This window comes from Mandrillus leucophaeus, unplaced genomic scaffold (assembly GCF_000951045.1).
Source record: "Mandrillus leucophaeus isolate KB7577 unplaced genomic scaffold, Mleu.le_1.0 Scaffold71, whole genome shotgun sequence".
Classification (NCBI taxonomy): Eukaryota; Metazoa; Chordata; class Mammalia; order Primates; family Cercopithecidae; genus Mandrillus; species Mandrillus leucophaeus.
The window spans coordinates 2279625-2290449 of NW_012107697.1; the positions used below are offsets into that span (position 1 = coordinate 2279625).

The 10825-nt window shown below is 54.8% G+C and overlaps 1 protein-coding gene across 1 annotated transcript in view; it reads right to left on the bottom strand.

Moving 5' to 3' along the window:
• Nucleotides 1-2469: 2469 nt before the first annotated feature.
• The window catches only part of LOC105528295 (cell surface glycoprotein MUC18), a 16904-nt gene continuing 8548 nt past the window's right edge, over nt 2470-10825 (bottom strand). The window contains exons 5-20 of the mRNA XM_011965008.1: nt 9930-10217; nt 9083-9207; nt 8777-8984; nt 8623-8693; nt 8433-8520; nt 6695-6874; nt 6452-6573; nt 6191-6353; nt 5977-6095; nt 5733-5874; nt 5456-5577; nt 5206-5347; nt 5016-5111; nt 4682-4829; nt 4275-4392; nt 2470-3834 (exon numbers count right to left, since the gene is read on the bottom strand). Coding sequence (XP_011820398.1) covers nt 3805-3834; nt 4275-4392; nt 4682-4829; nt 5016-5111; nt 5206-5347; nt 5456-5577; nt 5733-5874; nt 5977-6095; nt 6191-6353; nt 6452-6573; nt 6695-6874; nt 8433-8520; nt 8623-8693; nt 8777-8984; nt 9083-9207; nt 9930-10217 — 2162 coding nt within the window. The 3' untranslated portion in view covers nt 2470-3804. The remainder of the gene's footprint in view (nt 3835-4274; nt 4393-4681; nt 4830-5015; nt 5112-5205; nt 5348-5455; nt 5578-5732; nt 5875-5976; nt 6096-6190; nt 6354-6451; nt 6574-6694; nt 6875-8432; nt 8521-8622; nt 8694-8776; nt 8985-9082; nt 9208-9929; nt 10218-10825) is intronic.

The window sequence follows — 10825 nt, forward strand, 5'->3', positions numbered from 1 at the left end:
TCTGAGTTGGTTCCCGTGGGAAATACCAGTGTTTCTTGGTTCTGAAAAGTAGCAAAAGAGTAAGAGATGGGGAAGTAGGGATGGGGAGAGCAAGCCCTGCACGTCCGTGGTGAGTCAGGTGGGGAGCACAGGTGGAAGGGCTGGCTGTTGACAGATAGACTAAGCTGTGTGGCGCTCTTGCCGCCCCTTCCTGGGTACAGAGCTTGAGAAAAATGCAGCCGACCACTGCCTGTGTTTGTATAGAGCAAAGCCCAGAAGCCAACCTCAGATCTCCTGATTTGGCAGCTGAAGAAATCAGCAGAGTCCTGATTGCCTGATTCAGTTCCAAAAATGAATGTCAGGCCCCTCCCTCCCCCCCACATTGCCTCTCCTACATTCTCCTTCTACCCTCAAATCAGACAGGCGGCCAGAGAGGAGTATTGCTCAATGCGTGCTACGTGCAACTCCTCAGGCCTTGCGCCACCTCCATGCTGAGCCCTGAAGCAGGGTGTCCTGGGTGCCTGTGTGTCAGCTCCCTCCTCTCTACCTACCTCTGACCTTGTTGTGGGTGAGGGTAGCCATGCTTATGGCCGTCTTAAAACTGGAGAGGCGGAGAACTACTTAGGAGTCTGTAGACCACGTGTTGTCTTCCATGGCCTCTTTTCTCCTGCTGTCTGGGTGAGTGAGCCTGCAACGCAATGCCCACGAGAGTAAATGCCTCCTGACCTACCCTGCTCAGCACTGTTCTAGTGTCTTGGCCTTGAAAGAAAAGCCTAACTTCCTGCTGAAACATGTGGTAGTGGCATGGCAGCTATGAGGCACCTCCTACATCTGTTTTCTGGCTGTGGTGACTTGGGATTTTTAACCTTATATATCTTTTTCCTTTACTCAAAACAAAACAATTTTTAGCACACTGAAAAAAAAAAAAAAAAAAAGCCAAATGTTTTGTGCCTTTCTAAGGCAGCACTGTATCCCAGGCTGCATTTTAGGACTTAATATGGAAATACCAGAGTCTGAGCTCCTCTACCTTGAGTTTCATTAGTCCTTAGTGTCTAGGAGACAGGAAAGAATGCTCTCTGTGACTGGAGAGGTGACAGGCAGGTGCAGTGTGTCCGGAGTCCCTTTCCCCTGCTGTGAGACTTCAGTGGAGGAGAGCAGCATTGTACCCTGGGATCATTCGGTTGGTTCCAGTCACAAGCTTAGTTATCAGGTTGCATGCCTTGTCTCCTGCAAGAGACAGAACGTTCCACAATTCCCAGGTAAACTCTGGACCGTTCCAAGTGTCCTAGCCTCCTGATGACATTAGTTCCCCAGTGTGTGGAGGAGTGTAGGATGGACTCTCCTGAGAAGGGGGCTTGGTGGTTTTGTCTTCTTTTTGCTGGATCCTGAACTGGTCTAGACCTCCTGTCCCCACCCCCGCCCCCATCAGATGTGGCTGGCCTTTCATTTGAAGGCTTCAGACTTAAAGCATTAAGCAGCTAGTGCCCTCTGCAGGGCCTGGTTTCCCCAGGGAAGGGCAGCAAGGAACACGGACCAGAAGCCTGTCCTCAGTAATGTGACTACAGTGAGCTTTAGCAGAAGTTTTTCTATATAATGACATTTTACTTATCTCTTACCCTTTCCTCAGTTTTCCCTTGCCTTTAACTAATAAAAATTGGGAGATAGAAATTTTAAAGTCCTCCTTATTCAAGATTTTGAAATTCTTAGCCTGGGGGTGCTGGAGAGAACCTGATGCTTTCTCCAGAATGAAGAGTCCCAATTTGTATATCAGTGTTAAGAAGAAAACAAACACATAGATAAGATTTTCGTGGACTATTTTAAAAATGTGTCATTAATATAAAAAAATTTATATTAGCAGTATTTAATCATTCTCACCTGTAAAGAATAAGAAAAACAGAAGGTAAATATTCTTACAGAGAATAGCAGAGCTTTAAGATTCATTTTCATTTTAAGTCCATTTTATTTTGCCAGTGTATTAATGTTTAGAAGTCTGTTATACTAATGTTATTTATTAATTTTTTTCATTTCCATACACAGTTAACTAAAGAGCTTTTTCAAGCACCCATGTCTGTAAAAAAATATTTTTAAATAAAGTTTCTTTTGTTGTAGCGGACTTGAGTTCTTGCTCATTCAGGGGGTTGGGAGGTAATAGTCGAGTTGCCGTAGGACCAAATGCCAAGGCCCCCTTCCTCATGGCGGTGAGCCTGAGCTGCTTCAGTTCCAAATGGCAGGAAAGCATAGGAAGGGGACACAGCTCCTGCTAACAGCCTGCCAGGCCCTTCATGCTGCGTCATCAGGGCAGTTTGGCTGCTGAAAAGTAGAGTGACTGACTGTCCGCTGTGTGGTAGAACTTGAGCCATTTGCTCAGAAGCAGAGGTAACCCCTGATCTCTGCTGCCAACTGGAAACGGTTTTGTGTGCCTTTTGGTTGTAGTTTCAGAGGCCCCCAGGTTCCTGTGGTACCCATGATGAATAAAAAGCAATGTAAGACTTCTGGGACAATTAAGCTTTATTTTTCATATATATACATATATAAAGGAAACAGTTTGCAAACTTACACACCTGACAAAACCATATATACACACATATGTATGCATACACACAGACACACACCCAAAGCTCTAGCCAGGCCCCTGTTTTTCATCCCTAAGTACCATTCTCTCATTTGGGCCCTTCTAGGTTGGGGCTCCTGAGCTTGGCTTGTAGAAGTTTGGTGCTAATATAACCATAGCTTTAATCCCCGTGAAAGACAGTGTAGACCTCATCTTTGTCCGCTTCCCCTGCCTTTCACTCACGTGATCCATCAAGACAGCCGTGGGAGCCAAGTGAACACGGGCGGTTGAGGCTAATTCACTTGAACTCAAAAACAGTGCCCAGCTTCCTCACTGCAGGCACGTATCTTTTTTTTTTTTTTTTTTTGGAGACGGAGTCTCACTCTGTCGCCCAGGCTGGGGTGCAATGACACGATCTCAGCTCACTGCAAGCTCCGCCTCCTGAGTTCACGCCATTCTCCTGCCTCAGCCTCCCGAGTAGCTGGGATTACAGGCGCCGACCACTATGCCCGGCTAATTTTTTTTGTATTTTTAGTAGAGATGGGGTTTCACCGTGTTAGCCAGGATGGTCTCAATCTCCTGACCTTGTGATCCACCTGCCTTGGCCTCCCAAAGTGCTGGGATTACAGGTGTGAGCCACCGCGCTCGGCCCCGGCACGTATCTTTTAAGGAATGACACCAGTTCCTGGCTTCTGCCCAAAGAAAAAAATGTCACAGGAGACTTGGAAGAGGCAGACAGGAAGGTGGTGGCGGCAACACTGCAGCTGCTTCTGGATGCTGCTGGGGTGCTCTCCAGAGCTGGTGTGAACAGCGCACTTAAACATGAGCAGGTGCCTGGCTCCAGTGCGTCCTCACTTCAGTGGTGCACTTGGATGATGGAAGCCATCCTTTGGGGCAGGAAACCAGCTCAGCGAGGCTACCCAGCTCAGCTGCTGGCAGGAGCCAGGTATTTACAGCCATAATGTGTGTAAAGAAAAAACACGTTCTGCAAGAAACTCTCCTACCCGCTCAGGAGGCGGGGGCTCCTTGCTTGGGATGAGCTTCACTCAATGTGGAGATGGTGGCAGACTGGTCCCTGAAAAGCGGGCCTTCTAGGGCCAAGTGAGGTTCTCAGGACAGCTCTGGTCCTAACCCAGTGGCCCTCTGAAAGGGGGTGTGCAGGCAAGTGGAGCAGGAGGCTTCTCTCTAGTCCCTTTGGAGGCTTTGGTTGAGAGAAGAGTGAGCAGGGAGCTGGGAATGGTCCAAGCAGGGAAGGGAACTGAAGTGATTCGGGGCTAATGCCTCAGATCGATGTATTTCTCTCCCTAAAAGTGGGAAGAGGAGAAGAGAGAAACACGGAGACGGTGCTCAGAGTTGAAGGTGTGAGCACCGAGAGGAAGGAGAGATGGAAGCAGAAGCCGATGAACTTGGTGCGGCAGCCTTGGGGAGGAAGCGAGGATGGGCATGGCAGGCCAGGGAAGGAGGGTGGTCCCCGTTTGACTGCACTGGTGAAATGGCCACACCCAGAGTCATGGGCATTGGTCAGGAAAAGATGATGGGACAGGGTTTTTCTCAGTCTTCCTCCGAGCTCCCTCAGCCACTTGCCTGGCCCTGCCATCTGTGAGTGGTGTTAAGAAGGCAAGATGGGGCCTGCTCCCTATCTCCGACAAAGAGGGGTGAAGGATAGAGAGTTAGAACCGTTAGCCCCTGCTGCCCCCGGTCCCTGAGGATGTGGCAGGCTCTGGCCACAGGAACCGCCTCCTACCTGGTCTCCTGGAGCCCTCTTGTCACCGCTGCTGCCCTGCAGGAGGCCCATCTCTTCTGGGAGCTTATCTGACTTAACTTCAACTACAAATTCACTCTTACGAGACGGGGGCAGCGTGCTGGGAGGAGGGAGGGAGGCGAGAGGTTGGCACCTCAGGGCCGCAGGAAGGGAAGGGCCCACTGTGAAGGATGTGGGATGGTTGAGGGCTCCTTGCTCCAGGGCCAGCCCAGGGCAGGGAAGCAGGTCATGAGACCATGTGGCTGATGGAAGCTGGGCAGTGGGCAGTGGAGCAGGGAGCACCCTGGCCCAGGGCCCCACTTCTGCTCTCGAGGGGCAGGCGGGCGCTGGGCAGGCGGCAGGCTGGGCGGCAAGATGGGCGGGGGTGGAGGGGCCAGTGTTGGGCTTACATCTCCTGCTTGCCTGAGCGCCCGCACGGCAGCTTGCCCTTCTTATAGAGGAAATAGAGGACAGCACCCAGCACTGCCAGGACCAGGATGCACACAATCACAGCCACGATGACCACGCCCTGGCTCTCCGGCTCTGGCAGCTTTCTCTCTGCGCCACAAAGACACTCCTCGTCACTCCCTGCTCCAGGCCACCTTGTCGCCATTGCTGCCCCAGCCAGTCCAAGGCCGACAAGATGGGGCTGCTACTCACCTTTCTGGACAGGGCTCTCTGGGGAGGGACGGGGCAGAAAGGATGCCCTGGCACAGCCCTGTTCTCTTGCCAGGCCTGGCTTACCTGTGGAGGTGCTGTTGGCTCTGGTATGAGGACTGGCAGTGGAAGTGCTGAGGCCAGTGGTTGTGTTGGAGTCTGGTGTGAGGGTGGTTAAATTGACTAGGAGGCAGAGGGAGGGGTGTTAGGAGAAGCGCAAGTTACTGCCCGTGCCTGGGCCTGCCCCTGCCATCCCCTGCAGGGATGCAGCCCTCACCCAGCTCCAGGAAGAGGACGCTGGTGTTTTTGCCCAGGTCGTTGGAGGCCGTGCATTCAACACCTGTCTCCAACAGCTCTGGGGTCACGAGGACATTCAGGGTGCTCAGGACTCGCTGTGGATCTTGGTCTTGTTCACTTGCCTGCAAGGAAAGGAAGGAGGCAGCTCAGGGGACGGGGAGGATCTCTGGTCCCGGCCGCAAAGCCCAGGCGGGGATTGGGAGAGGGTGGCAGATGAGACACCTGCTCACCGTGCCGTTGACGTTCCAGGAGATGGTGGGCCGGGGGTGCCCTGACGCTTCACAAGACAGATTCAACATCATATTCTCTTTCACCCACACCTTCCTCTCCTTGAATGCCATCCAAGGGGGACCTTGGGGAGGTAGGGAGGGGTGAGGCGGCAAGCCCAGCTAGCCCGCCCCCTCCTCCTCACCAGAGCTCCCCAGAGCAGCAGGTGGCTTTTTGTCAAGAGCTTAAAAACCACCCCACTTGGGGTGACCTGGTCTCTACCCAGAGGGAGGGCCTCACCAAAAACGGCCACATTGACCAGCTGTGTGCGGTTCAGGCCGGGTATGCTGGGCACAGAGGCCACACAGCGGTAGCCGCCTCCTGCCTCCCGTTTCAGGTCATGCAACTGGAGCACAGGCCCCCTTTCCAGCACCTGGCCTGTCTGGGATGAGAGATGGGTCAGAGGGTCTGGGGAAGAGCACACTCTTGTCACCCCCAGCCCCACTCACCCATCAGCCCCTTGCTCCCCAGACCCGCCTGGTACCTCTTCTCTCAGCCACTGGAACTCGAGGTCCTGGCTGCTCTCTGCCTCACAAATCAGGGTGAGGCTGCTGCCTTCCTGTCTCTCAGGGGCTGCGGGACTCACTCGGACGTCAGACACATCTGGGGGTACAGCAATCATGTCACCCAGGGCAGGGCAGGGCCAGTTCCCTATTGCCCCAGTCTGCTCCCCCTGTCCTGGGTCCCCAGCTCCTCACAGTTCACCAGTAGTTCCTGTGGTTCACTCGGCAGCGATATCATGGTGTCCAAGTCCAGGCCCTGACATTCATAGAGCCCACTGTGTTCCTTCTGGGCAGGCTCTAGCACCAGGACCCCGTTGTCATTGGTTGTCTCTTCTTCTGCCTCCCTGGTGCTGGGGTTCTGGGGAAGACTGGGGAGGTGAGCAGAGTGCATCTCCCACCACTCCACCCGGGTCTCTGCTTGCATCCCCATCTGCGCCCAGCACAAAGCCCCCACACCTGCTTGCTGATGCTGAAGTGCGGTGGAGGGTTGCCATCGGCCAAACACCTGATTTCCACGCGGTCCCCTTCCTTCAGCATTCCCACGGGCTCCACTTCCAACCACACTTTTTCTGTCGGGTCTGCAAAGGCAAAGGGGGTAGCCCTTGGCCCATGAGTCAACCCTGGGCTGGATAGGGAGGGGCTAGCAGGAGTTTCCAGCAGCCCCAGCCCCAGTGAGCAGAGAGTCAAGTTAGCACTCACAGAAAACAGGGACAGTCACTTCCCTGGACTCCTTCATGTGGTTCCCACTGGGCAGCCGATAGTTGAGCTCACAGTAAAACTGGGCATCTTTGTCTTCTTTAACCAGCTGAGCCTTCAGAATACTCTGCAAGGTGTACAAACCACTCGACTCCACAGTCTGGGACGACTGAATGTGGACCCCTGGGCAGGGAGGAAGGGGAGGAAGACTCAGCCTCAGTCCCACCTCCAACCCCACCCTAGGGTTGTCCACCGGGGTTCGTAGGTGTCCATCTAAAGAGTCCCGTGTCCCCTGTAGAGGGCCAGGTACAAATGCAAGCTGGAAACCCTTCAACCCAGCACTTTTACTGCTCAGGGTCAACCCTAGAAAAACATTTACAGGTCTGCTCATGCTCATATCCAAGGATGTGTGCAAAGAATGCTGCAATGATAAAAACAAGCAGCTGTCTAGATGTCCACTAACTGGGGAATGGTGAACTCGACTACATGATATGCATAGTATGGAAAACTCGGCAATAAGCAAAACCATCAGCTGATCTAAATAGACTGACCCAGAAAGATCGTACAAAAGAAATTGTCTAACAATGTATACCATACAACACCACTTAGATCAGGCTTTCTCAGCACTACTGATAATTTTTTTTTTCTTTTTTGTTTTGAGAGGGAGTTTCGCTCTTGTTGCCCAGGCTGGAGTGCAATGGTGCAATCTCGGCTCACCGCAACCTCCACCTACCTCCTGAGTTCAAGTGATTCTCCTGCCTCAGCCTCCTGAGTAGCTGGGATTACAGGCATGCGCCACCACGCCCCGCTAATTTTGTATTTTCAGTAGAGATGGGGTTTCTCCATGTTGGTCAGGCTGGTCTTGAACTCCTGACCTCAGGTGATCCGCCCATCTCGGCCTCCCAAAGTGCTGGGGTTATAGGCGTGAGCCCAGCCAGCACTACTGATGTTTTAGGCCACATTGATTCTTTATTGTAGGGGCTGTCCTGTGCACTGTAGGATGTTAGCGACATCCTTGGCCTCTCTACCTACTAGATGGCAGTAGCACCCCCTCTAAGTGTGACAACTAAAAATATCTCCAGACATTGCCAAATATCTCCTAGGAGGAGGGGGTACAAAATCACCCCTGGTTAAGAACGACTGATTTAGATAACAAAAAACAAAAGCCTATATCGTTCTAGAAATGTTTCTATATATGAGCAAATACATAGAAATAGGCTTGAAAGAACACACCCTGATTGATAACAGATATTATTTCTGGGAGGGGGTCTCAGGCAAGAAGAAACTTCTAGACTTTTTGTCAGTTTAAATTCTCATGAAAATATTTTCAAGCACCATTTGTATAATTTTTTTTTTAGTTAAAAAGCTTAAAGAAAACATAAGGCAAGTTCCTGTGTAGTACCATAGGCACAGCTCTTTTTAAGAGATGGGGTCTCGCTCTGTCACCCAGGCTGGAGTGAGGTGGCATAATCCTAGCTCACTGCAGCCTCCATTTCCTGGGCTCATATGATCCTCCTACCTCAGCCTCCCAAGTAGCTGGGACCACAGGCACACACCACCATGTCCGGCTAATTTTTTTATTTTCTGTAGAGATGGGGTCATCCTATGTTGTCCAAGGTGGTCTTGAACTCTTGGCCTCCAGAGATCCTCCTGCCTTGGCCTCCCACAGCACTGAGATTACAGGTGTGAGCCACCACACCTGGCCCAAGGGTGGCTTTTGGGAGCAGAAAGGGCTACTCACGGTTCTTCTCCTCCTTCAGAGGCCGGCCATTCTTGTACCAGATGACTTGAGGAATGGGGTACCCGTTCCTCCCTACACAGGTTGCCACCTAAGGAGCACAAGGTGTAAGTCTCCCTGCCTCCCAGCCCTCTGCAAGCCCCATCTCAGCTGCTGCGCACCAGCTGCCCAGCCCATCTGCCACACATCTCACCTCCTCAGGCTCCTTACTGTCCACAGGGATGCCCAGGGCGTTGACCTGGATGTTTGGCTCCTCTGGAGCTTCTACAAGAAAATAGAAATGAGGGGGACATGGGACCACGCCCCACCACCCTCACTGCCCAGCTGGCAGACATGGGGTCACGCACTGTAGACGCGGAGTTGGATGCGGTGCTCCTGGGACCGAGGGCGCTTGCCCTGGCACAAGAAGATGCGCTCGTCGTGGGGGGTGACTTGAGTCAGGGCCAGAGTAGCCCCTCTGTCCTGGAGGCTGAGCCGGTGCTGGTACTCCCCAGGTTCACTCTGGCCCTGGCCCTGGCGCACACGGAAGATGGGTATCCGCTTCTCCTTGTGGACCTAATGGGAGGGGATACAGAGGAGGAGAGGGTCCTGGGCTACAAGAGGGGCAGAGCCTCCCTCCCCGGGCTGCGCTTTGCAGGAGCCCAAGCACTCACAGAAAACCAGTCGACATGGCTGAGGTTGCCTTGGGACTGGGAGAGGCCGCACTTCAGAAGGGCTGTGCTGCCCACTTCCACCTCCACCAGCTCAGGAGCAGGCTGCTCAGCCTCTCCGGGCACACCTGGGGGAGGGAGGCGGGGCCCCCCGCAGCTGTGTCAGCTCCAGCGGCTGTCCGCCCCTCCCCTCGCAGCGCTGCTGCAGCTGTTTTTCCTGCCACTCAGAGCGTCTGCAGAGGGCCCTGTCCTCTGAACGCTGGACCCCCCGACCCGCGCCCCACCTGGGCCAGCCCTCTCCCCGTCCAGGAGACCCCAGGTCCCTGGAGCTGAGCAGAGATTGAGCAGAGACTGAGCACCGAGCAGCTCCAGCTGAGGCTGGTAGAGGGGCTGAGAGGGGCAACCCAGGCTCCGGGCCAAGAGGAAGGCCCCTTTCCTTCCAGGCCCCCTCCTCTCCGGGTGAGCTCAGAGTGTGGGAATGCAAGGCATGTGCCAGGCTGGGGCACACAGGCCCTTTTGTGTCACCACCGCCAGGGGAAGACACCACTACTCTACCCTCTGCCCTCCAAAATCCCTGCCCTAACCCCACAAGACCCAGCGGGCTAACTCTGGCGGAAGTTCCCGTCTCATGCTCCCTCAGCAGCACCTCCATAAACACTCCGCACACACCCGGGACCCCACCCTGGGAAGCTGATAAGGATGGAGAGGTCAGAGTCTCCTCCAGGGGTCAGGGCAAGGGCCAGGCAGTGGGCAGGAGTGACGTCAGTGGTGCCAGCGTGCTGCCAGCCCTGTGAGGAGGTGATGTCACTCGACACCATCTGCCTGGGCTCTGGGATGCCTGGGTTGTTGCCTTGGCTCTCGGACAAGGAGGGCAGGTGGAAGGAGGGGTCTCCAACCCGGAGCCTCAGACCCCTGACTCCTTCTCCCAGAGCTAGAAGAGCAGGGCAGGGTGGAGCTGGACCGGCTGCAACTGTGGAGCCCGATTTAGCCCTTTCCCCAGAAATAAAGTCAGCCTGGGAGGCAGTAGCCTGGAATACCCCAGGGACATGGTTGGCACTGGGCATGAGGCCAGCGAGCTGGGTATTGCCTAGCCCTCCCCTTCCCCAGCCGGACCGCGGCTGGGACGGCGGAACGGGAGCTAAGAGAAACACGCGACACAGCTGCGGGCCATACAAGGGCAGCGTGGACCCGAGAGCGCCCGGCTACCAGGCGGATCCAGAGAAACGCTCCAAGGTGCCCGGGCGCTCTTCCCACCTGAATGTGGTCCCCAAAATAAGCCAGCGGGCGCTACCAGTATGGGAATCCTCCATCCCTCATCTCTGTCCCCTATGATCCCATCACTTGGGGAGGCGCGAGGCGACCCACACCGCCCCGCAACCCATGCCAACGCCCAGCTCGGGCGGGAGCCGCCGAACCTCCCGCTCTCGCTCACCTCCAGCCTGGCGCGATGCCCAGGCGGGAGGGGGAAGGGGTGGGCCGGCGCACCCCCTCCAGCGAAGGAAGCTGCCTTTTCCAGCAACAGGCGGGCGCGGAATTCAGGCTTTGAGGATGCGCCCCAGCTGCGCCTCCTGCCCGGCTTCAGTTGCGGGCCTCCAGAGTGAGCACCTCAGGGACGACTCCCCCCAGCACCCCGAAAGGCTGGGCTCCACCCCTTCTCGCTCCCAGAAGCAGCCTCCTCCCCGCCTTCCCAGTGCTGCTCCCGGGATACTCTAGAATCCCCGCTGCAAACTGGCTGCAAAGAAGAGT